This window comes from Esox lucius, chromosome 19, assembly GCF_011004845.1.
Source record: "Esox lucius isolate fEsoLuc1 chromosome 19, fEsoLuc1.pri, whole genome shotgun sequence".
In the NCBI taxonomy this organism is placed as follows: domain Eukaryota; kingdom Metazoa; phylum Chordata; class Actinopteri; order Esociformes; family Esocidae; genus Esox; species Esox lucius.
In genome coordinates this window covers 9,329,976-9,357,688 of record NC_047587.1, presented here as the reverse complement: position 1 = coordinate 9,357,688, position 27,713 = coordinate 9,329,976, and the positions used below count along the sequence as shown (strand labels likewise).

The window sequence follows — 27,713 nt, the reverse complement described above, 5'->3', positions numbered from 1 at the left end:
CTAATTAATTCAATTACAGAGATATAATGCGTGAGTGTGTGCGCGTGTGTTTACTTTGGGCAGCCTCTTGGTGTGGCATGATCGGGCCAAGTTCAATTAGGCTCATGTCCCAACCCTCTCCATGTTGGCCCAATCACCCCTTTGGACAGAACCCATGAATTGCTGCCATCTGTGGGAAGGCCTGTGTGTGTGCGTGTATAAGTGTGTGTGTGTGTGTGTATGTCGGTGCACAAACTTTGCTACACAACTGCATGCATCCCCAGATGCCTCGAAGAGACCTGATAAGAGCAATCATATAACCAGTCTCTAGTGTTTATTCAAAAGCATGTGGCCTGGTTAATAAGTTATTTTACATTCCCTGAATGCAATAACTCAGCAATGCGGACACATCATTTCAAGACCTGCTAAATACGAAATCGTAAGCTTTTTTACACAATGGAGAATATATACAGTACAAGGTAAGAACTGCTGTAGCTTGTTAGTTAGCCAAGGTTAACTCTGATCCAGTGCGAGATCATTTGGACGTTCAAAAGAAATTCAGTTTCTCCCATCTGTAATTCTCTCCCTTCCTACAGGGAGTATATATGATGCTACACTCTCACAAGCATTCAAACAATTAGCAAGCTACCACATAGCAAGCTCTTCATCTGAACTGGTGGCAGTAAAAATGGAGCAAAAAGAAACAATACAAATCTGTACTTTTTTGAGGGCTTGAAATGGTTCAGAAAACTCTATTGCGCTGGTTGAATCATTAGAACTGAACAAAAACCATTGCAACTGTGATCAGAACAAAACAATTGGAAAATAACTTTTATTCCAACATCTGATTCAACCAAATGAAAACCATTTAGAAGAAGCACACTTTCTGTCGTGGTTCCCCGGGAATGAAATTATGCTGTAAGAGCGATTCAACAGAGGTAATAGCAGAGATTCCTATTAATGTAACAAGCTATTCAGATCAGCTGGGAGCTGTTGGCTGGCAGCTCACCCGTTGGGTGCCATCCATTCCCTCATGCTGACCAGGGGAAATTCAAACTTGAACCCTCAAGAGGTCAGGAAGCATTCAGTGGCAGCAGCTGTTTTAAACGTGTTGTGTTGCCGCTCAAAATAGGCTGCAACACCTCTGTAAACTTGGCGCTGTTTGGGGGGATACAGCTAAAATAACAGACAAGGCCTGTGACTGCACCAGTGTGCTTGTTCTCTGTTTGGCTATCCTTTTGAAATGGTGACCCAAACTGTTAGCGTTACAGCAATATTCCTTTGAATATGACAATTCACCTAGCAAACGCTGGCAAGCAGGCTAATTAGTGCCAGGTATCAACAACCAATCCAGAAGGACTGGCAGGCTATAGTACAGTGATAGCATTGCAAAATGACAAGAGTCCTCGCATATTTGCAAGCTAATCTTGCCCCAGCATTGATCGCCGCCCCACTACTTTCACCTCACTTACTCTGCTTCCCTTCATTGAAATGGACGGTCCAGTTACCTTCTGAGGAAACTCGGCACATATTGGCGTTTCTGATGGGGGTAACAGGATAAGAAGTTGAAGAACAGTCGTTACACCTACTCACCTATGAGGACGGAGGCAATGCTGGCCGGGGTCAGTCCCAAGTGTGCGTGTGGGTTCGTGTCGTCCCTGGGGGGCTGGTTTGCGCGTTGGTTTGTGTGCGTGTTGGTGTCGCCACAAAGCAGCTGGATGTGTGATATCAGTGCTCGGCCCAGGGCGTGGTTCAGCTCGGCCCAACACGTAGCCCGCTGGACACACACAAACCCCAGCACGCTCACAGACACATCCGCTTCCAGCTCCTCCACTGGACACACAGGCTGGCCTGAGCCACTGTGCCGGATGCACACCAACACCCTGTAGGAGTCTGTCAGGAGGATAGGGATTGGACAGGGCAGAGGGAGAGAGATAACAGACTATTGTCAGTACTGCACCCATAAGACTATTGTCAGTACTGTACCCATAAGACTATTGTCAGTACTGTACCCATAAGGCTATTGTAAGTACTGCACGGATAAGACTATTGTCAGTACTGCACCCATAAGACCATTGTCAGTACTGTACCCATAAGACTATTGTCAGTACTGTACCCATAAGACCATTGTCAGTACTGTATCCATAAGACTATTGTCAGTACTGCACCGATAAGACTATTGTCAGTACGACATCATCGAGAGCATTGCCAGCACAACAACGTTGAGACTATTACTAGTGTGACGTTTGGACTGTTGCAGACAAAACAACATTGAGACTGTTGCATTTACGACACTGTTGAGAATAGAGCCAGTGCAAAACCGCTGAGTTTACAACCCGTAATACATTGGTGACACGATTGTCCATAATACACCATTGAGACTATTGCCATTACAACACCGTTGGGACTACTGACCGTTTGACAACACTGACAGACTATTGCCATTACAACACCGTTGGGACTACTGACCGTTTGACAACACTGACAGACTATTGCCATTACAACACCGTTGGGACTACTGACCGTTTGACAACACTGACAGACTACTGCCATTACAACACCGTTGGGACTACTGACCGCTTGACAACACTGACAGACTATTGCCATTACAACACCGTTGGGACTACTGACCGTTTGACAACACTGACAGACTGTTGCCATTACAACACCGTTGGGACTACTGACCATTTGACAACACTGACAGACTACTGCCAGTACGACAGCATTGGCACCATTGCCAGTATGACAGCAGTGGGACTATTGTAGTCAAGACAACCTTGAGACTATTACCAGTCTATCACTGTTAGAGATTATTGTCATTATTGAGATGACTGACATCCTTAACGTTAAGAAAAATACCTAAATGAAAAATGATTTATTTTCTTTTCCTTCACAAAATAAATAGTAGTACTCATCACCTAATATGTCCCAGTGATTATAGAAAAGAACAACTCCCTAATGAAACAAAGCTCTTAGGTCAGGAGGGAAAGAAAGTAATGCTTTAGACGTGCCCCAAACGTTTTCTTATTGTATTTTTTATTATTATGATGCATTCATTTGCTTTGATGTTTTCATCTTATTGTACTTTCATGTATTTTTCTTTGTAAAGCACATTGAATTGCTTTCAATGTATGAATTGTGCTATATAAATAAACTTGATTGCTTTAGTGGGTGAACATGTTATAGACAAACACACCTGGTTTTACACACATATCATTTGGAAAGTACTCCCCCTGGAAAGTTGCCACTTTGTTTTTAAATATTTGGTAATAGTATATTGGAAATAAATTCCAACCATGTTCATTGCATGATGTAAAGTAGCACAATTTAAGAAATCACAACAAAAAGTAACCTTGAAACCATTCATGCAATTAAAATGAAATGCTTTTTCCTTGCAAATGCTTTTTCCTTGCAAAAAAAGTGATTACTCCCTACATTTTCCCTCACATGAAACGGGGGCACTAAAACAGGTGGAAATTATCAGAAAATCATTAGAGGGTAACTTGGGAGGGTCCAGCCTTCTATAAACACTAGAAGCCTGGTCTGGTTTTGTCTTAACCATATGGGTTTGCGGTAACACATCCTGAGAAGATAAAAAGACCAGTCCGAAACCCTGAGAAGAAAAATGATTGATGCCCATGGGAGGGGATACAACATTAGAAGAACATCACTCCAAGGCTGCATGATTTATTGAATTCTAATCGAAACTGCGATACTGACGTGTAATATCCAAATCATCAACTTATGCGACTTCAGAAAAAGGTGAATGAGTTGCGCTTCATGCAAAACAACGGGTACACATCGTACGTCCTAAATGTTTTTTCTTGCAGGTGGTGTAGGTATTTTTGTAGATTTCTTAAATACCTGGACTCATTTTGTTCAAATACTTGATGGTTTGTCAATGTTAGTTTGAGTTAACAGTGCATCTGCTAGCGAATACATCCGCTTCAAGCTAGTGAGTGGCACTAAGATATTGTTCCAAATACACAACAGCATAGTAATTAAGTGTCAGCATCAATGTCGGTTCCTACAAACATATTAAACTTAATATGGGAGAACATAGACCTGAAGGGTTGAGATATTTTGCCTCACCAGCTACAGCAACAGCACAAACACAGAAAATTGCAAATGCAATTGCATTAAATTAGCAGTTAAATGAACAGTTCGACACAGGTTGCACCTTCAAATTGGTAGTAAGTGTTAAATAGACAGCATTTTTTAAATTAGGTTAATAGCACATTATGTAGGCTATGATCACAATTTTTAAGTGACAATCGATGCTTGAAAGTCGCAATATTTGTCAAAGAAATCGCAATTCAATATTTTATCCAAATCGTGCAGCCCTACATATTTCCACTGTCCAGTGAATCATTTACAAATGGAGAAAAATCCAGACCAGTGGCATTCCATATGGGACAGGCGGTCCCGACGAAAGATGCAAACAGGGCAACATCAAGGGACCTGCTCTGGCATTGAGGGTTCGGCCTTTGAGTACTTACTTCATCTGCATTATGAGATCACATTTCTGTAGATTTTTTAGTGTAATCCTTCATTTGTTTAATCCACATATGTAAGCTAAAGACAACTTTCCAAAAGATGCACTTCCTTTTACTTACATGACTGTACTCATACAAATCACACCCACATTCCCACAGAACCCGCCACTCACGGAGGTTCTCCAGTAGGTTTTTGCAGTCGTCTGTTGCCAGGTCATGAATGGTGCGGTTCCACTTGTCCCTGCTCTCAATGTCCTGGTCACTGTGGCTACACAACACCTCCAGGCACTTCTACAGGACAGGCAAATACGAGCGTAAACAGTGTGTGTGTGTGTGTGGGTGGGGGTTTGGCTTGGTGCATGTTCCCGAATGGCCTCCTGAGTGTTGCATTGGCCTGAGGCACTACACTGAAGTGTTGAGGGTGCATCACAGCCCAGGTTCTGTCCCAGGGTCCCAGGCTCCAAGGGGGGAGTGCATAATGAACCCTCCCCCCCAAACACTTCAATGAACAAACACTTCAATGAACACCCCCCCCCCCCCCCCCGAAAGGTAGGACCAGCAAAGCATACAACATTTTAATGACTCACTCAGGCTGGCCTGGGACCATGGGCAGGTTAGGCCCCCCAAATGTAGTCTTAGTCATTAGCCGTGCCTCCAAAGCCATAGGTGTCGGATATCGTCCTGGCTAAACCGTTTGGAGAGACGCCAAATGCCTCAGAACCTGCAGTGCGTTTGTGTCCCTGTACCTTAAAGCCCCTGGCAGCAGCGATGTGTGCAGCGGTCCAGCCTTCACTGTTGGCCCAGTTGAGCAAGGTGCTGGACAGGACCGGGGCTGTGGCAGGACCGGGGCTGTGGTTGCAGTAAAGGTCAGGTTGTGTGTGGTCAGGGGGAGGATGGAAGAGGAGCAGCCGCAGTGTTTCAACATGGCCCAAGCTGACGGCTGCGTGGAGGGCCGTGCAGCTGTCCTGTGGAACACACACACACACACATCAGTGTTGGGAAAGATACTCACACACAAATACAAACATGCACAAATTATTGTTGGGGCAGATACACACACCGAAATAAGCCCACATTAGTGTTAGGTCACACACACACACACACATACATTAGTGTTGGGCCACACCCACAGAAATAACACACTCACACAATAGTGTCAGGACACATACTGATACAAACACACACACACACACACATTAATGTTGGGACACACCCAAGGAAATAACACACTCACACAATAGTGTCAGGACACACACTGATACAAACACACACACACATTAGTGTTAGGACACACACACTGATACAAACACACACAAACATTAGTGTTAGGACACACACACTGATACAAACACACACAAACATTAGTGTTAGGACACACACACGGATACAAACACACACACATTAGTGTTAGGACACACACACGGATACAAACACACACACATTAGTGCTAGGACACACACACGGATACAAACACACACATTAGTGTTAGGACACACACACGGATACAAACACACACACACATTAGTGTTAGGACACACACACGGATACAAACACACACACACATTAGTGTTGGGACACACCCACAGAAATAACACACTCACACAATAGTGTTAAGCCACACACAAAAATGTAAACAACACACATTAGTGTTGGGATACACACACAAACCAACACGTATTAGGACACCTACTGAGCACACATCCACACACACTCCCATACAGATTGGCGGTGCTGTGTTAGTGAAATATTGGTTCATATGATTTTTATAAATGTGAGGTGGACACAGATAGCAGTTGCCCTGGGAACAACAATGTATTTGGGCAGTTGCCCTGGGAACAACAATGGATGTGGGCAGTTGCCCTGGGAACAACAATGTATTTGGGCAGTTGCCCTGGGAACAACAATGGATGTGGGCAGTTGCCCTGGGAACAACAATTTGTGTGGGCAGTTGCCCTGGGAACAACAATGTGGTGGATATTCTCAGACAGGAGTCACCAAGAAAACTACAACTTACAGTAAAGCTGTTTTCATTCATTAATCATTGGCAATAGTACTGGGACCAATTATGCATGTCTCCTATGGCTACAATAGAAACACATAAAAACCAACAGGGCCCTCTGTAATTATTGGGACAGTGAAACATTTTGTTTTTAGCTCTATGCTCCAAACGTTTAGATTTGTAATCAAACATTTGCAGCACTTTTATATTACAGCACTATTTATACTCACAAATCTGTACTATTCCAGCATACCAAAAGAACTGGGACACTTCATTCTTTTAGGTAGGGCATCAAGTTAATGTGCTGGGTCTATTCAAAATCTACCTGCCAAGCCCCATCCCTTTACGTAATGTAATAAAAAACATTTGCTGTGTAATTCTTCAAAAAATAATTTTTATTTCTAGCAACATGTAACGTGGTATATTGCTGCTCAATTTACAAAAAACCTTGTGACCTCAGCTGAGTCTACTCTACGCCAAGATATCACAGATCATAAATGTTCAGTTGTGCTGGAAAGGAGGTTACCGTGGTAACGGAGACAACAGCACTTGCGTTAAGGGCAAGACTCAAGTAGGGCATGACTGAAGACATCTTGGTTTGGTTACATTAACGAAACTTCTCGGACCAGCTGGTTACATTACAGGACATATTGGATCAGCTGGTACAAACACACACACATTAGTGTTGGGACACACCCGAGGAAATAACACGCTCACACAATAGTGTTAAGCCACACACAAAAATGCAAACCACACACATTAGTGTTGGGACTCATCCACATTACAGGACATCTTGGACCAGCTGGTTACATTAATGAAACCTCTTGGATCAGCTGGTTACATTACTGGACATCTAGGCCCAGTTGGCTACATTACTGGACATTTAGGCCCAGTTGGTTACATTACAGGACATTTAGGCCCAGTTGGTTACATTACAGGACATCTAGGCCCAGTTGGCTACATTACTGGACATTTAGGCCCAGTTGGTTACATTACAGGACATTTAGGCCCAGTTGGTTACATTACAGGACATCTAGGCCCAGTTGGCTACATTACTGGACATTTAGGCCCAGTTGGTTACATTACAGGACATTTAGGCCCAGTTGGTTACATTACAGGACATCTAGGCCCAGTTGGCTACATTACTGGACATTTAGGCCCAGTTGGTTACATTACAGGACATTTAGGCCCAGTTGGTTACATTACAGGACATTTAGGCCCAGTTGGTTACATTACAGGACATTTAGGCCCAGTTGGTTACATTACAGGACATTTAGGCCCAGTTGGTTACATTACAGGACATTTAGGCCCAGTTGGTTACATTACAGGACATTGAGGCCCAGTTCTTTACATTATAGGACATCGAGGCCCAGTTGGTTACATTATAGGACATCTAGGCCCAGTTGGTTACATTATGGAAATCGAAGCCCAGTTGGTTACATTATAGGACATCTAGGCCCAGTTGGTTACATTATAGGACATTTAGACCCAGTTGGTTACATTATAGGACATCAAGGCCCAGTTGGTTACATTACAGGACATCTTGTGCCAGTTGGTGACTTACAGCGGTGGCTAGTGAGCGGTCAGCCCCGGCATTGAGCAGGGCTCTGGTACAGTCCACTCTGCCAGCTCCACTGGCCAAAAACAGAGGGGTCTGCCCGCCCACAGCTCCACGGTCCACACCAGCCCCCCCAGACACCAGGGCTTCCACACAGCTGGACATGGGACACACAACGGAGAAGTCTGGGTTATACAGAGACTGGAAAGGATACATTTTCACAGGAAAACACTACTCCTCTGCCTTCACAAAGCCCAGCCTGTTGCATTACAGTGGGGGGGGGGGGGGCCAAGGCTCAAATCTTTCCGCTCTTTTCCACAAACCCGCTGGCTTCCTCATCACTCATTCTTCGTCACTCCTTCCTCACTCATCCATTCCCCAAGTGTTGGTAATATCTCTGCGCTGTCAACCTGTCAACCTCTCTGTACTGTGACAGCAGACCACTCTAGGGAGGTTTACTCAGGCAGACCACTGAAGGTCGTTGTGTGTGGATATGCTGTATGAGTGTGTGTGTGTGTGTGTAATGTGTGTTAGCAGTATTCTTGACCAGCTGGGAAATGGGCAGTCTTCTAATATCTGCTCACGGGCATATTAATAGAGTGGGGCTAGCAGAATGCACACTGACAGCCAGTCACACAGAGTGCTGTATCACAGGCTACCTCATAATCACAGGCCCACTATGGAAGGGATGATATACATGTTCCCTGGGTTACGGCCCACTATAGAAGGATGATATACATGTTCCCTGGGTTACGGCTCACAGTGGAAGGGATGATATACATGTGCCCTGGTTTACGGCCAACTGTAGAAGGTATTATATACATGTTCCCTGGGTTACAGCCAACTGTAGAAGGTATTATATACATGTTCCCTGGATTACAGCCAACTGTAGAAGGGGTGATATACATGTTCCCTGGGGGATGCATTGGAAATTAAACACACAGAGGAAACTGACAACATTGCAATGCAAGAATATATGCCTACTCTACTACTGGGACGTACAGAACAGAGCAGGCACATTCTGCAGACGTGCTGTTGGAAGTGTCCACACAGGGGCACCAGAGAGTCTGACCGCTCATAGACCAGGGGCACCAGAGAGTCTGACCGCTCATAGACCAGGGGCACCAGAGAGTCTGACCGCTCATAGACCAGGGGCACCAGAGAGTCTGACCGCTCATAGACCAGGGACACCAGAGAGTCTGACCACTCATAGACCAGGGGCACCAGAGAGTCTGACCGCTTATAGACCAGGGGGGCGCATAACTGGTAAAGGATTTGGTGAAGAAATTCTACTCTGGGTTGCCAGACTCAAAAAGGACACACACTGTTTTAGAGGTTGTATATATGTTTATGTTTTCCAAGCCTGGTTGGTTAAGTTCAGGGACTGGTTGGTTAAGTACAGGGACTGGTTGGTTAAGTTCAGGGACTGGTTGGTTAAGTTCAGGGACTGTGTTAGCACCAACCTGCAGTGTCCGTGCGCAGCGGCAAAGTGTAAAGGCGTAAATCCGTTTTCATCTGAAACATCAGCAGAGACCCCCGAAGTAAGCAGCAGCTTAACGCAGTCTGGGACACAGTGGAGACACAGGAAGTCCAGGGGAGAGACGGAGAGGAAAAAAGAGATGGGAGGGGGTAGAGAGAGGAAGACAGGGGGACAAGAAAGAACCACTGATTTGTCAGCTCTGTGGTCTCTGAGTTATAAATGACACTCTGCTAGCAGTTACACTTGCCCTCCGTGTACATCAGGACTCTCTATGGATCAACATAACAAAACATCATCAGACGTAACAACAGAGCAGCACATCCTGGTGGTGGTCAGTATTGTGTGTATGTGTGTGTTCCCTGACAAGGAACAACATGGGGTTTCTGGGAGTCACCTCCCTCGAGGTGACAGTTCCCCCTTAACGTCTATCTAATTGCCTGTGCGTCACGTAAGCTAAAATACCAGACTACGGTGACTGACACGAGTGGGTGTCTTCAGGAGCCAACAGCCCACGGCGCAGCGTCTAGTACGCCAGCACCACAGCCAGCAGGAATACAACAGGATCTGTCCCGACGGCAACACCATACCTGTGTGTCCGTTCTGAGCAGCAGAAAACAAGGCAGAGGTTGGGTGTTCTTCAAGGTGACAGTGGGGATCCGTTGGATCTGGGTTAAGCAGCATTGACAATAAAGTGACATTTCCCTGGGAAGCAGCCTGGAGGAACGCGGGGCGCCCGTCGTCCAGGGCAACGGGCCCGCCGCAGGTCAGGGAGGGGCCTATGGGGGGACACCAGCCTGACGAGGGTTAAAGGGGACACAAGGGTTAAACGTGACGGCCGAGCTGTGACCGAGGGGACCTGGAGGACAGCGCGGCACACCTGACCTCCACAGCACTCAGTCCTCAGTGGTACGCCACCAAACAGGAGCAATGCCACAAACACACAGCCTGAATCTGTGGACTTCAACATTCATTAAGAGAAGCAAGCATGTATATGTTTTAGCTGTTGAGTCAATTTAAAAAAAAAAAATGACGTTAGTGTGTTTAAACACATTACGACACATAAATAAAAAAATTGAGAATATTTAGTAATGTCAATTGGCTTACTCATAGATCCTGCTTGGTAGTATACCTCTGGCCGGTTTGCAGTTCAAAAAAGCATGCAGTCATTAATGGATATCGGAGTGAATTTAAAGACTCGGTTCACTTCGTCATCCAGTATTGTCAGCAGCTCCATGGGGGTCTATGAAGACTTCCCCAGGTATGACAGGAGGACAAGTGTGGAACAGAGAGAGCACGTTGTAATCTCAATCAGGTGACTGCCCAGACCTCCATCCAGCCACACATACATCAACCCACAACACTCAAAATCATCCACGTCAATTTAGACATCCATACACATGCACATTTAACCACTAACCTCACACATTAAAAAAATATGAAAAGGAAGAAACTACACAGTGATTCAGTGAAGGACAACAAGAAAAAATGAAATGCTTATAATTTTACTTTGCAACTAAAAAAACATAGGCCTAATGTTATTCAGACCATATCCATGGAGCTGTAATATTCTCAACTACGCTCAGTAGTGGGAGGGGAAGTGAAGAGCTTTTCAGGAAAAGCAGGTTAAAAGTGTGCAGTTTAGAGCAAAGAGAGCTGAAGGAATTTAGAGTACACCCTTGTCTGAGATGCTAAATAGGAGAGAAGGGCTGGGAAAGTATATTTCAACATATTAACAACATCAGCAATGACAGCCATTTCCATTGCGGTTTCCAAGACGTCTGACTAAGTTACTGCTCTGGGATAATGGAGTAACAGAGACTGCTGGTGCTTTTAAAGATGGCGGGTAACTTGGTCGTCAAGGTGACAAGAAAATGTGCCTCACTGCTACTAGAATTAGCGTTGCGATAGTACATTCACTTGTACTTACTTGTCTTAAAGGAAAATGCGTTAGTAGGAAAATCCTGTGGCATTTGTTTTTGTCAACTGCTGACATGTACAATATTTTAGGACTGAATCAAAACACTAATTGTTGTTATCGGATGATATTTCACTTCGATAGATAAGAAAGGTATTCTAGGAAATTATAAAACATTGTTTTGAAGTTTTGAAACATTGAAACCAGTTTGACTTTTGAGACACAATAAATGTCATCTAGGCTTCAGTCGATGTGACCATTGACATAAACGCCTCATATATTTTAGATGCATCACTCAGAGTGACACAAATGTGAAAATAGGAAAATCAGTTGGAAACATAACCTCATTCCTAGTTTCTGTAAGGGTAGTAGAAAAACACTTGTTTAACTACACATTAAATCAAATCTAAAAGACAACAACAGGAGTTCAATTATTTGATAGCTTGAAAATTATGAAAACCAATCGCAACAATGAACATATGTTGCATTTGCAACATAAACTATACATATACGAATATTACAACATATACATTAAAATCACAAGAAACGTACATAATAATAAATACATCAAAATATACAAAGTGCAAGAGTTGACACAGAAAGAATTATGAAATGGACAGGGGTCAGTGGGAGAAGTTAGTGAAGGTAAACAGGAAGTATGCAGACATGAAGTGTGCAGTGAGGACTGATGAAGAGGAAGAAACATGCTAGTGGAGGATGAGGGGGATTAGGGATAAAAGCAGCCTCTGGCATCAGCTTCAGAGAGGAGAGGGTTCCTCACAGGAACCCAACACACCCATCTGAACAGGGAAAACCTCGCTGCCTATTTTCTACTGTGTGACTTAGCTGAACTGGCATCTGACCCTTGACCCTGGCGCATGATATGAACCTGGCACCGAGGTGTGTTTATAGCTGCTAGCTGGGGGATAACGTGTCAGAACAGGACTCTGGAGAAGCAGAGAGAGACGAGAAGCCCCAGAAGGAGGGACAGGAAGATTAGGTGCACACAGAGAGATCAGGTCTCAAGCAATGGTTTAGGGCCGGAAGGCTGAGAGTTGCTGCACCAAAGAGCAAGAGTTAACCGTCCCTGCTCTGTCCTGTTCCCCTAGGTCTGGACTGCTATGGTTAAAGCAGGTTCCCTACTCTACACTAGACTAGGCCAACCTAGCACTGGAAAGATTGCTGGTGCGAAGAGGTAGAGGCAGTAGAGGGAGTGTGGTGCCCCTTTACCTGATGCTGTTGCCAGGGGGCTGCCTGGGGCACGGGGGCTACAGGATGGAGCACTAGCGGAGGAGGAGGAGGGGTTTACGGAGGAGGGGCTACTGACAGGGACGGCAGTGCTGGCGGGGGGGCAATCTGCACATGCGGCCCGGTGCAGGCCCCTCGGCCCCCCCGCGGGAGGGCAGACACCCACCTGAGACTCCGTCAGGGCTGGGACCAGGTCCAGGGCGGGTTTAGGCGGCAGCTGGGGCGTGGCGGGTTTTAACCCAACCCCCGGGGAGCGGCCGCCATCTCCCACCACTTTGATAGGCGGGTGGGGAGGGGAGGGGGTCTGGGACAGGCCCGGCTTTTTGGGCGGGATGGGGGGCGGATTGCCCCGGTCGATCCTGGCTACGGTGGGGGACTTGAGGCCTATAGGGTGGCCCAGGCGGCCGGGGAAGGGCCCCCCCTCCGAGGTGGAGTGGGGCAGGCCGGGACGAACGGCGCTTCCTGCCGGCGGGCTGGTGAAGCGCGAGAGGACCTGCGTGACGGTGTGCCGCGCCTGCTGCTTGGCGGCCAAGTTGTCGCGGTTAGTGGGGGACAGTTCACGGGACGGAGGGCTGCTCAGCGAGGCCGAGCCGTTTTGGTCCTGCTCCTGGAACTTATAGCGGGCGGCCTGGACGCGAGGGCTCACCCCAGTGGGGAGGGCGGGGGGGTGTCCCTCAGCTCCGTTCTCCCCCGTCTGAGAGAGTCCCCCGGAGCTGCTGTGCACCAGGCCGCGGTTGGCGCTGGGCGTCTTGGGCAGGCTGAGGCCCGCGTAGTTGGTGGGAGTGTGTTTCACGGGGATGGTGAGGGGGCTGGGTTTCTTCGGCCCGTCCGCCTCCGGAGGGTCCGTTTGGCAGGAGGCGGTCCGGGAGCTGACGGGGTTCGTGGCCACGGCAACGGAGGCTGTGAGTTTGGGTGCGGGTGGCTCCGCGGCTGGTCGGGCTGGCGCCGCGGTTTTATCGCGTTTCCCGTCCCGTTCAGTCCTGAGCTGCTCTACCTGCCGGCGCAGGCCTGAGCTCTCGACCTCCTCTCGGCCCAGCCTGGCGCGCAGCTGCTCGTGCTCCGTGTCCAGCTCGGACAGCTGCTTCTCCATCTTGGCCTCCATCTGCTGCCCGCGCTGCCTCTCGGCCGTCAGCTCCTCCTGCAGCCGTGTACTGGTGCGGCCCTCCTCGTCCAGCCGGGCGGAGATCTCGTCGAAGCGCTGCGACTCCTCCACCACGCGGGTGGCCAGCTGCTTGCACTCCCGGACCAGCATCATGACGATGTGTTTGTTCTTCTCCCGCTCGTCCTTCAGCTGGGCCATCAGCTTGCGGTGCTCCTGTTCCAGACTCTGGAGCTGGAGCTTCTCCATCTCAAGCTGAAGGACAGACAGACCACAAGTCAGAACACCAGGGCGCTCACGTCACACCGCTAGCACGAGGTCGGGATTGCGGATTACCACCCTCAGTCAGACCACACACAAACACACCCACCCACCCACACACACACACTCACACACACACACAATCTGATCATACTCCACCAAACATCCCAGTAACCATACAGTCATTTAACACCCTCATCCGGATTAGGGCCTGATACCACACGCCTGCTGTCTCAGAACGCCACACAGCATACGGGACATTTGGGACCATCTCTGAGGCCGTTATCACACAGATATCTCCTTCATAGTCATCCATCACACAAGCATACATCCTCCTTCTCCAGCCCTTGACTGGCACATTAGAGATTCGGTCACACTTCCGCTGTGCTAGTGAGTGAATAGGCAGCTCACATACTTCCACAGGGAAATCGATACTCTCACATCATAAACTGAAGGAGTACTCTCCAGCCAGTTTACAGTCAGTACTTTAGGCTACTCAAAGCTGCAAAAACTCTGGTTTATTTAGCCAAATCTAGAGCTAGAATAACTTTCACAGCATCAGATAGTACTAGCAGGTGAATTCATATGAGCAAATGGATGCAAAATGGTGAGGTTGGCGCAAAATGACCCGCCCCAGGTATGTTCAAAATGGGGAAAAACAGCCATGCTTAGATGACCTGCTGTTAAGCCCCATCTGAATACACTCTTTTAGAGTATTTATTATCTCAGTGGTATGATAGCAAAAAGCTCCATATACACAGAAACCGTGGACATGTTTAGGTGATATAAAAAAGACCATACACAGAAGTTACCAGATGAACAGCACTAACACTGAAGGGAAAAAAATGACGATGGAATCTAACCTTCCAAACATCTGATTGAATTTCGATGACTTGTCAACCCCAGGCGACTATATCTGGAGCATGGCTGCTATTGTTAGCTGCTTGTTGGCAGAGAGGGTACAGGCTTAGCTGGGCTTTCCGAGCGATTGCCTGCCCCACTGCCCCGACAAGCCCAAACAATGAAGCTGATAACATCCCCTCTGACTGCAACCCCCCCCCCCCCCCCGCCCACCCGAACACAACCCGATCTAATCCTTACTAAAACAAATACACATATCATCTCTGATTGCTTGACTGAGTCATGGTTATCTAACTGTTATGTAGTGGAATAGCTCTCCTATGAAGCTTGGAAAGCAGCAAGATTACATCAGATTTAAATGAAGCAGCACTGAATTAAGCAATACTATGATATACTTGCTGGTGAGATCTGTGGTTTATACAACAATATAATATGTATGTATAAGGTAAATAAATATACACACACATATACACATATATATATTTACAGCTTCGGGGGGAAATTAAGAGACCACTGCACCTTTTTCTTTCCTTTCCAAAAAAGGTAGGTTATAAGTGAGGAACACAAGCGTTCAATTTGCAGTGGTCTCTTAATTTTAACCCTTCTGTTCCTCACTCAAAACCTTCCTTTTCGACTTTTTTGGAAAGGAAAGACATAAAACAAGAAATCAGCCCAAGTCCAAGGTCACCCACGTGAAAAACTGTGTCCTCAACCACTACGCCACAGAGCTGACCATTTGCCATGATATGGTCATGCATTAATACATTATATAATATTGTCAAGTTTGAATATTTTGTTAGACACCATTAACCATTGTGTTAAAATGAGTAACGTTTCTTATTAAATTTACCTCCACCACAAATAGTATCTAAGAACTGCATGACTTTTGCTATTGGCCGTTTTAAAAGCTTATTAGCCAGTACTATGTTGCTAGACGCCATTACGCATTGTGTTAAACTTTGTTAAGTTTCTTATTAAGTTTACCTCCACCACAAACAGCATCTATAAACCGTATGGCTTTTGCCACTGGCCATTTTAACAACTTATTAGCCATTTGTGAATGACATTGATACAATAACTACTGTATCAATATAGGTGAAGATAACAGACTTTTACATCAAGTGAAAAGACAAGAGAATTGTGTAGTCTGCGTCTCTAACCACTATGCTAGACGGACTCGTGTTCCTGTGTGCCAAGTCACAGATTGGAACTTTCCCCGTTCCTCATGACTGATTCAAGACGCAGGACCTTCATGAAGACAGTACCCAGAAATCCACTTCCTCCAGGCGTGTTCCATAAGGGTTAATAAAACCAGGCAGGCCTTTCAGGCAGCTTTAGAAACCAGGAATATTTTAACACGCTTACTCAGAAAGACATGCCATGGTACAGCCAGACAAAGATATAAAGAATAAAACCTAGGTTTGATCTGCAGTGTAGCAACCAAGACATATCCTAATGAAAAAGCTTTTCATTCCCGTTCATGTCATTATCCTGGCCCAGTGATGAGGATTTGTTTCTTTTCGCTCTTGTGTTGTTGTCATGTTCTTGTGTGTGGCAGACGTAACAGCAAGCTACAACCATGCAATCATTTGGCCTGTCACCATAACAACAGTAAAACGATGATGGGGGTGGTTTACAGTCTTCCTGAAAGGGGTGGGGTGGGGGGTGTAATGAGGAACAGGATCCAAGAGCTTGAAGTGTTTTAGACTCCCTGCCGTGCTCATGCTGTGACACTGGATTCACAGAGCTGTGACACTGGATTCACAGAGCTGTGACACTGGATTCACAGAGCTGTGACACTGGATTCACAGAGCTGTGACACTGGATTCACAGAGCTGTGACACTGGATTCACAGAGCTGTGACACTGGATTCACAGAGCTGTGACACTGGATTCACAGAGATCTGGCAGATCTCATTGTGTCAACGGCTGAACACAAAGAGCACGGTGATGTTCAGTGGGACGACTCCTGCAACAGGATCCCTGGTTTAATAGTTCTTCACCCATCACTCCTCCTATGGCTCTGCTCCTCTGCTCGCCCCCTCCCCCCCTCTGCTCTTCTCCCTGTCTGTTGTTCAGGCTTGGCAGGCTGTCTCGGTGCTTATCTGGAGCACACAGCACGGTGCTGGCAGCCTGAGGTGTCTCTCCGGCCACACCGGGCCAGTTGGAGTGTGTCTGGGGATCCGTAAGCTGAGGGACGGCTGGAGGAGTTCAGTTGCAGGACCAGGAGGGGCCGTTACCATACCATCACACACTTTCAAAGAGACACAAACTCAATGTTCCAGGCAGGAACACACAGACAGGAACGGCACACGTACTCACACACACACACACATGCACCGACACACACACGCACGCACACACACACACACACACACACACACACGCACACACACGCACGCACGCACACACACATGCACGGACACACGCACACACACCGGCACACACACACACACAGGCAGGCACACACACACACACAGGCAGGCACACACACACAGGCACACACACACAGGCACACACACACACACAGGCGCGCACACACACACACACACAGGCAGGCGCACACACACACACACACAGGCAGGCACACACACACACACACACACACACAGGCAGGCACACACACACACACACACACACAGGCAGGCACACACACACACACACACACAGGCAGGCGCACACACACACACACACAGGCAGGCACACACACACACACACACACAGGCAGGCACACACACACACACACACACACACACACACAGGCACACCAGAAGTACTCCCCCTCCCGGACAGAAGTACAACACCATTCCACGTAACCACGGAAAATCATAGTGATCCACCACTCAAACGCCCACATTCACCCTGTCCTCCTCTCCAACACACACCCTCACAATCACCCACTCCATTCCTCGCCTACTGCCTCTGCTGGAAAAGATAACAGCACACAGCAAAAAATAAAAAATAAATCATTAAAACGTAATGATCTAAATGTTGGTGAATTTCAAAGCCATTTAAAGGAAAGCAAATCTGAAACCTTCTATAAGCCTTCTAAAGCCCTCATCTAACAAGAGATGAACCCAGAGAGGGGTTCAGGCTCCGCCAGCTTGGTCTTGCTGTTGAGAGGCCATCCCAGGCGCACATGGCTCCAGAGAGAATACAGGATATGATATGTGTTCACTTACCACAGTGTGCAGTGAAACAAAGCTTTCTAACCTCCTGACAGATAAATTACCACATTTGTGACATTCAAATAGCCTATCTTATTTTCCATCTGCTTTGGCAATTATAAACAAATGTTTCAAAAGCCAATAAATCCTTTAAATTAAAATTGAATTTAAAAAAACAGAGAGATAGATTGGGAGACAGATACAGGGAGAGAAAGGACCAGATGGACAGATAGGAGACAGTGAGAGAGATAGAGAGAAAAATAAAGAACACATCTGGCTGAAGAGAGTTAATCAGTAACAGAAAATCCTACATAAAACAGGCAGACAGGTGTGTCGCACGTGTGTGTGTGTCAAGTGTGTGTGTGTGAGTGTTCATTCTTTTTCTCACAAAACTAGACTAAAATATGTCGTTTGATCACATTTAATGTATTTCTTTCTCTCCCACACAGACACAAACAGAGCTTGTAGCTGTTGGCAGCACACACAGATTTCTGCACACACAAAACGTAGCTTTACACCTATACTAGTGCTTCCCTATTCTGCCATGCCTTACAGTAGTATGAGTACGTTGACAGTGAATAGTAACTTAACAGTAATGCACCAATGCCAGAAGTAATATTACTACTAATCTAAGAAAACGGTAGGTAATGCTTACATCATTATTCATGGTATCATCCTTATTTTAACCCTTATTTCACCATTAGTTGGCTGTTATTATACCGGGAATGAGAAATTCTCATTTACAGCGATGACCTGGGAACAGTTAGGGTTAACAGTCTTGCCCAGACTTCCCACAGCCCTGGGATGATTTCTGTCAGGAAGCTCAACCTTAATTACGATATTAATAAAAAAACATTTCAGCAACACGTTATTGTGTTGGCTTCTCGGTGTGTAGTTATTTGGCCTGTTTGAAAGTCCAAAGGTGCACGTGTTTAATTAGGCTATGGGCTGCAAGTTATTTACTGAAACACTTAATTAGATAGCAACTCTATCTGGGAATACAATTACGTAATGGTTGGCATGGTTACTGTGCAGCGTTGTTGAGTCTTCTTCTGGGCCAGGACAGTGACAGCTAGAGGACATGAGCTGCTGTTTGAGGAGAGAGTGGCAGTTCCATTCAGCTGTATGACTTGTTGGTTATGCAACAGATCAGTAGGATGTGGAAGAATAAGTAATATAACTAGTGCTGTCACTAAATTACTGGTCCCAAGAAGAAATAAGTAATATAACTAGTGCTGTAACTAAATTACTGGTCCCAAGAAGAAATAAGTAATATAACTAGTGCTGTATCTAAATTACTGGTCCCAAGGAGGAATAAGTAATATATCTAGTGCTGTAACTAAATTACTGGTCCCAAGAAGAAATAAGTAATATAACTAGTGCTGTATCTAAATTACTGGTCCCAAGAAGAAATAAGTAATATAACTAGTGCTGTATCTAAATTACTGGTCCCAAGGAGGAATAAGTAATATATCTAGTGCTGTAACTAAATTACTGGTCCCAAGAAGAAATAAGTAATATAACTAGTGCTGTATCTAAATTACTGGTCCCAAGGAGGAATAAGTAATATATCTAGTGCTGTAACTAAATTACTGCTCCCGAGGAGGAATAAGTAATAACTAGTGCTGTATCTAAACTACTGGTCCCAAGGAGGATTAACTATAACTAGTAACTCGCAACGCAACTAATTAGGGGAGTAATAAGGGTGTAATAATGGAGTAACAAGGCAGTAATAATGGGGCAATAAGTAATGTGTTTCTGTGGAAGACAACAATTGGTAATGAACATTTTAAACGACAGTCCTGTGTCCTACCCTCTTCTGCCGGCTCTCAGCAGCCGTCAGCTGTGTGGACATCCTCTCCTGCATCTTCCTGCAGTGGGCCATCACAGCCTCCAGGACGGACACGGGGCTGGAGCCCACCGCGCGGCGCTCCCGGTCCCCGCCGGGGACACACTCAAAGTCCCTCTGCAGGGCTAGGAAGGGGTCGGTCAGGCTGAAGTGGCCATATCGCTCCTGGAGGAACACCTCCTTGCGTCGTGCCTACGGACAGACGAAGGGGGGCAAAGGGGAAAGGTTACGATGTATGACAACCCCACCAGTCACACACACACACACACATTAACAATCATCAAGACAAATGGGACGGCCTTCTGACGGTCTCTACGGGTGATATTCCATTCTCATACAGATAGGTGGTCCAGACCCATGCACCTACGTGCCTCCCTGCCCCAGACCAGGGTTCAACACCTGTCTCCGTCCTTCAGGCCCGTGTCTCCTCTCTGTATCTGTCTCACTATGATTCCCGCAGTCCATTAAAGGCCTTGGAAACAGAATTGAGCATCTCGTCTCCGTGCGCATTTGGCCCAGGACTGGTCTTTATCATTCATCATAACATGCAGCATAACATTCAATCCGGGACTTGGTTTCCTCAACAGGTCATCCTTCTCCCACGCTGCCAAGTCCTCACAGGAAAGGCATCCTGCCAATCCTGAAGCGTACGATTCCTTCGGTCAATAGTTATTTCAGTGACTGGAACAGACTGCAGAAGAGCCTTAAGCCTGGCAGTTCGGTTTCACCTCACTCCATTAAAGACAAAAACGCTCTGATAACTACACCAGTTGATGCCCCCTAACCTCCCTGGATATACGTCCATATATATAGAATGAAATTCATTGAAAAGCATCTTTTCATTGATTATTTGTAACAGTATTTAATGTATGTTGCTCTTTTTTTTTTGGTCTTGACTGGCACCTGAAAGCCTTCGGCCAGGTCATCATTGAAAAGTAAAACTGGCTCTCAATTGACTTACCTGGTAAAATAACTGTGAAATAAAATGCCAATAAACAAATATTACTTCTGGATATCTAGCAAAAAAAAAAATCTGACTGATTCCACATTTTGTGGACACACTTTAAGGATCCCATTTCTGTCCTCTCCTTGGCTCTGTGCCCAGGCCGGCCTCAGCCCAGCGGGCCGTGGGAGAGTCCAAACGGGCAGGCTGTGCCCCCCTGCGCCCTCCGAGACCAGTGCCCAGCTCCAAGCTGCACTCTCCCAACCCCACCCCCCCCAAGCCCTTTCCACAGGAGCCATGATGTCTGCTGTTAGAGGATATGGGGGAGGGGGCTGATGCCCGTAAACTCTGGCAGTAATATCCTGGTGGTTCTCACTCCTCCACGGGCACTTACACAGTCATTCTGAAGACAGGTGCATGTTATCAAATCAACCCCCGGCTCTTCAACACTATAATGGACTAGCATGATTTGGTTTGGGGGGGGGGGGGGGGCTACTCTACAGCTGAGCTACTCTCCCTATTATTACCTAGGCCTTCAGGCAACTGCAGACATTGCGGACACTACTGACCACACAATTGACTGCAATAATTGAGCCCACAAGCCAGTGATCTAATGGTCACAGCCCATAAAACCACTTCAACGCACTGAACGTACTGCCGCTTAAAGAACCAACGGTAGAACCAGCTGTTATTAAGATTTACCACGGTACTGTGTTGATTGAAAACAGCTGACAAAGAAAAGGAAGAGCAAAAACCCCGTAGTCCCACACTGTCCAGAGAGGGATCGCGCACGAAGCTCCGACCACAGCATATTACATTCACCCCAACCACTGCCCAGGACGCCGAGTTCTGTCGCTCCGTCGGGGGTCCACAAGTAAAGACAAAACCTTTTATTATGACTGCTGGGCATGAAACCACACGACTCGGGTACTCATGCATGCAACGTGTCGTCACGCTGGAGCCAGAGCGCACGGGAGTAAACCAAAGAGGACAGATGGGCCGTGAGCGTCGGGGGGGTGACACGTTAGCAACCAGCCGTGCACATTTAAAGAGCCGCTCCTGATCAGTCCTCAAGGGGAGAAAAGCGTTGAGAAGCCACATTCAGGGTGGACAGTTGAGCTGACGCTGACAGTATTCAGAGTGCATAATAAGTGAGTCCGCTGGTGATCACATGGTCAGAATGTTGAAACAGAGGAGGGATTCCCCATGCAACAGGGATTCCGCACGTCAGGTGAATATGCTACTTGCAAATTCAACCTGATTTGATTAGGTAAGACCAAAAAATTATAGAAGAGTGGGATGTGTAAATAGGAGAGAGAGAGAGAGAGAGAGAGAGGGAGAGGGAGAGGGAGAGAGAGAGGGAGAGGATGAGTGGAAGAGGGGAGGACAGGACAGTTTTCCTGGAGGTGGAAACCTGCTGTTTCTTGTGACCATTGCCTCATCAAAGAAGCAGATGGAATTCACAGACCACACACACACACAAACGCACATTAATAGGAACACTTTGAAGACAAACATTTACGCAGCCTTGTTACACTGGTACACACACAGAAATGCACACACATAGACGCGCGCACACTCACTCACACACTCACTCACACACTCACTTACACACTCACTCACACACACTCACACACTCACACACACACACACACACACACACACTCACACACACACTCACACACACACTCACACACACACTCACACACACACTCACACACACACTCACACACAGAACAAGAGCAGGGTAGAGATTGATGGCGAATCCTAAACATGCAGAGGTAGTTCCCATTACTCTGACCTTTGACTATAAACACAGAGGAAGGGTTTGGAAAGAACACAGGCGAGATGGGAAAGAGAGGAGGAGAGGATGGAGTTGGAGTGAGGTGGTGAGACCACAGCCATCTGGTCTTCTTTCACAAATCTCCTCCCTAATCACAGGGGAAATAGCACACACACACACACACAGCTCCTGTAATTAGTGTTTGCATCTAAGTGGATCTCGATCCAACAACATTTCCACTACTGTACTTCTGAGGACAGAACATGTAGGCTGGTGTTCAGGGCTGCTCTGTTGTCCACATACTGGTCCTCACCCGAAGTAAATACTACACCTGGGGAAGGAGATGTACGAGGAGTACGAGGAGTTCAGACGGGGAGCAGAGAGAGTTTACCAGCTATAGCAACTTGAACGTTTCTTCCCTTGGATGGAGACAACTTCCCACTACAGAGTCAGTCCTACAATGGGAACCAGGTAACAGAGGAAGTGGACATCTGAGTATTTTCTGGTGTGCAGGAAAAGGCTGTGGATCACTCTAACAGGGCTCTGTGATCTTGTGACGGTGCAGTGACCACTTAGATCCTCAGTGAGCTGCTCAGCTGTCAGTCCCGGAGCCCCCCAAGGCCTTACTCGTCCTACATAAGAGACAAACGCTAGACTTTCTGCCTTTGTCATCTAGCTGAGGTGTCATACACATAATATATGGCGTTAATAAACATTAGCAGGGGTGTAACGATACGCAAAAGTCACGGTCTGGTTCATAGCGCAGATTTTAAGTCACGGTTCGGTACGATTCCGGTACAGTGGAAAGAAGACATACAAAACATAACAATTATCTTAATTTATTACAATGTTTTCCCAAACGGGAGACCTGAAGGATACGGGAAGGCCCTCAAGATCTGGCTTATCGTTTGTGTTCACCAAATCTATTTACAATCTCAAATTGCATACTTGCATACCATATAGTATGCCAGGATAGCATGTGAGAAGGCTAGTATGTCCCAAACCAAAGAATGCCAAAAATACTATGCCAAAAGTTCCTGGATGGTCTACTATTTCTGATGGACTTTCAAAGTATGCGTTCGTGCATGCTTTTTGGTTTAATATAGACCACAACCCCAGTAAAAGAGGGGTTTCCAAGCTTCTCTTGTCTTTTCACTTAACAAAATAGTCGGTTAACATCATCAATGTTGATGTTATTCATGCATGAAGGAAAAACAAATGTTGCTGTGCCTATGAAATGAAATAGCTTTGGCAGTGAAAATGTCATCTTTAGTCTCGCTAGCAATTGCTCAATTCTTATGACTATTCCAAGTAGTAAGATACTAGTGTTACTGGCTTATAATCTTTTAAAACGGCCAGTGGCAAAAGCCATACAGTTTATAGATGCTATTTGTGGTGGATGTAAACTTCATAAGAACCGTCAGTTTAACACAATGCTTAATGATGTCTAGCTAAATATTCAAACTTGGTGTGATGTTAATGCGTGAATAAAAGATCTAATGTTAAGACGCAATTTTATTATGAGGTATTATGTCCCAGTTGTTCCCAATACTGGCATACTAGCTTACTATATACAAAACAGTACATACTTAACCATCATCCGCAAAGTACATACTTCTAGTATGTAGAATGCAATTTGAGATTCAGCCCTACGCAACTTCAGTTTCTAAGTTACGACCCCAAAATCCATCTCCAGGAGGAGTTTAGAATCTTTGTTCTACACACCCCCTCCAAGAACTGCCACCTTAACGTGGTGGAGGGGTTTGAGTACCCGAGTGACCCTAGGAGCTATGTTGTCTGGGGCTATATGCCCCTGGTAGGGTCTCCCAAGGCAAACAGGTCTTAGGCGACGGGTCAGACTAAGAGCGGTTCAAAACCCCTTAATGAAGAATACAATTTTGAGTACCGTGACGTCGCCCGGTATGGTGCAGCCGGGGCCCCACCCCGGAGCCAGGCCCGGGGTTGGGGCTCGAATGCGAGCGCCTGGTGGCCGGGCCTTCCCCCATGGGGCCCGGCCGGGCTCAGCCCGAACGGGTGACGTGGGGCCGCCCTCCCGTGGGCTCACTACCCACAGGAGGGACCATAAGGGGCCGGTGCAAAGAGGATCGGGCGGCAGTCGAAGGCAGGGGCCTAGACAACCCGATCTCTGGACACGGAAACTGGCTCTAGGGACGTGGAATGTCACCTCGCTGGCGGGGAAGGAGCCTGAGTTAGTGCGTGAGGTTGAGAGGTTCCGATTAGAGGTAGTCGGGATCACCTCTACGCACGGCTTGGGCTCTGGAACCACACTCCTTGAGAGAGGATGGACTCTTCACCACTCTGGAGTTGCCCATGGTGAGAGGCGGCGGGCTGGTGTGGGTTTGCTCATAGCTCCCCAGCTCTGCCACCATGTGTTGGAGTTTACCCCGGTGAACGAGAGGGTCGTTTCCCTGCGCCTACGGGTCGGGGATAGGTCTCTCACTGTTGTTTGTGCCTACGGGCCGAACGGCAGTGCAGAGTACCCGACCTTCTTGGAGTCTCTGGGAGGGGTGCTGGAAAGTGCTCCGACTGGGGACTCTATTGTTCTACTGGGGGACTTCAACGCCCACGTGGGCAACAACAGTGACACCTGGAGGGGCGTGATTGGGAGGAACGGCCCCCCTGATCTGAACCCGAGTGGTGTTCAGTTATTGGACTTCTGTGCTAGTCACAGTTTGTCCATAACGAACACCATGTTCAAGCATAAGGGTGTCCATCAGTGCACGTGGCACCAGGACACCCTAGGCCGCAGGTCGATGATCGACTTTGTTGTCGTCTCATCTGACCTGCGGCCATATGTCTTGGACACTCGGGTAAAGAGAGGGGCGGAGCTGTCAACTGATCACCACCTGGTGGTGAGTTGGATCCGATGGCGGGGGAGGAAGCTGGACAGACTCGGCAGGCCCAAGCGTACTGTAAGGGTCTGCTCGGAACGTCTGGCCGAGTCTCCTGTCAGAGAGATCTTTAACTCCCACCTCCGGCAGAGCTTAGACTGGATCCCGAGGGAGGTTGGAGATATTGAGTCCGAGTGGACCATGTTCTCCACCGCCATTGTCGAAGCGGCCGCTCGGAGCTGTGGCCGTAAGGTCTCCGGTGCCTGTCGAGGCGGCAATCCCCGAACCCGGTGGTGGACACCGGAAGTAAGGGATGCCGTCAAGCTGAAGAAGGAGTCCTATCAGGCCTTGTTGGCTTGTGGGACTCCTGAGGCAGCTGACGGGTACCGACAGGCCAAGCGGGCTGCAGCCCGGGTGGTTGTGGAGGCAAAAACTCGGGCCTGGGAGGAGTTCGGTGAGGCCATGGAGAAGGACTATCGGCTGGCCTCGAAGAGATTCTGGCAAACCATCCGGCGCCTCAGGAGAGGGAAACAGTGCCCTACCAACGCTGTTTACAGTAGAGGTGGGCAGCTGTTGACCTCAACTGGGGATCTCGTCGGGCGGTGGAAGGAGTACTTCGAGGATCTCCTCAATCCCGCTGACATGTCTTCCATTGAGGAAGCAGAGGATGAGGGCTCAGAGGTGGACTCGTCCATCACCCGGGCTGAAGTCACAGGGGTAGTCAAGAAACTCCTCGGTGGCAAGGCACCGGGGGTGGATGAGATCCGCCCTGAGTACCTCAAGTCTCTGGATGTTGTGGGGCTGTCTTGGTTGACACGCCTGTGCAACATCGCGTGGCGGTCGGGGACAGTGCCTCTGGGATGGCAGACCGGGGTGGTGGTCCCTCTTTTTAAGAAGGGGGACCGGAGGGTGTGTTCCAACTATAGGGGGATCACACTTCTCAGCCTGCCCGGGAAAGTCTATGCCAGGGTTCTGGAGAGGAGAATACGGCCGATAGTAGAACATCGGATTCAGGAGGAACAGTGTGGTTTTCGTCCGGGCCGTGGAACACTGGACCAGCTCTATACCCTCTACGGGGTGTTGGAGGGTTCATGGGAGTTTGCCCAACCAATCCACATGTGTTTTGTGGATTTGGAGAAGGCATTCGACTGTGTCCCTCGCGGCATCTTGTGGAGGGTGCTTGGGGAATATGGGGTCCTGGGTCCTTTGCTAAGGGCTGTCAGGTCCCTATACAACCGAAGCAGGAGCTTGGTCCGCATTGCCGGCAGTAAGTCAGACTTGTTCCCAGTGCATGTTGGACTCCGGCAGGGCTGCCCTTTGTCACCGGTTCTGTTTGTAATTTTTATGGACAGAATTTCTAGGCGCAGCCAGGGGCCGGAGGGTGTCAGGTTTGGGGACCACACGATTTCGTCTCTGCTCTTTGCAGATGATGTTGTCGTGTTGGCCCCTTCTAACCAGGACCTTCAGCATGCACTGGGACGGTTTGCAGCCGAGTGTGAAGCGGTGGGGATGAAAATCAGTACCTCCAAATCCGAGGCCATGGTCCTCAGTCGGAAAAGGGTGGCTTGCCCACTTCAGGTTGGTGGAGAGTGCCTGCCTCAAGTGGAGGAGTTTAAGTATCTAGGGTCTTGTTCACGAGTGAGGGAAGGATGGAACGGGAGATTGACAGACGGATCGGTGCAGCTTCTGCAGTAATGCAGTCGATGTATCGGTCTGTCGTGGTGAAGAAAGAGCTGAGCCGCAAGGCGAAGCTCTCGATTTACCAGTCAATCTACGTTCCTACTCTCACCTATGGTCATGAGCTTTGGGTCATGACCGAAAGGACAAGATCCCGGATACAGGCGGCCGAAATGAGTTTTCTCCGCAGGGTGGCTGGGCGATCCCTTAGAGATAGGGTGAGAAGCTCGGTCACCCGGGAGGAGCTCAGAGTAGAGCCACTGCTCCTCCACATCGAGAGGGGTCAGCTGAGGTGGCTTGGGCATCTTTTTCGGATGCCTCCGGAACGCCTTCCTGGGAAGGTGTTCCGGTCCCGTCCCACCGGGAGGAGACCCCGGGGAAGACCTAGGACACGCTGGAGGGACTATGTCTCCCGGCTGGCCTGGGAACGCCTCGGTGTCCCCCCGGAAGAGCTAGAGGAAGTGTCTGGGGAGAGGGAAGTCTGGGCATCCCTGCTTAGACTGCTGCCCCCGCGACCCGGCCCCGGATAAGCGGAAGAAGATGGATG

At 47.8% G+C, this 27,713-nt stretch overlaps 1 protein-coding gene across 2 annotated transcripts in view; it reads right to left on the bottom strand.

Moving 5' to 3' along the window:
• The window catches only part of cttnbp2 (cortactin binding protein 2), a 60,923-nt gene that overhangs the window by 8,358 nt on the left and 24,852 nt on the right, over positions 1-27,713 (bottom strand). For both annotated transcript variants that reach the window (XM_020040276.2, XM_010902914.4), the window contains exons 3-10: positions 19,876-20,103; positions 12,658-14,029; positions 10,100-10,306; positions 9,496-9,595; positions 8,039-8,189; positions 5,222-5,440; positions 4,649-4,766; positions 1,573-1,872 (exon numbers count right to left, since the gene is read on the bottom strand). In XM_020040276.2, coding sequence (XP_019895835.2) covers positions 1,573-1,872; positions 4,649-4,766; positions 5,222-5,440; positions 8,039-8,189; positions 9,496-9,595; positions 10,100-10,306; positions 12,658-14,029; positions 19,876-20,103 — 2,695 coding nt within the window. The remainder of the gene's footprint in view (positions 1-1,572; positions 1,873-4,648; positions 4,767-5,221; positions 5,441-8,038; positions 8,190-9,495; positions 9,596-10,099; positions 10,307-12,657; positions 14,030-19,875; positions 20,104-27,713) is intronic.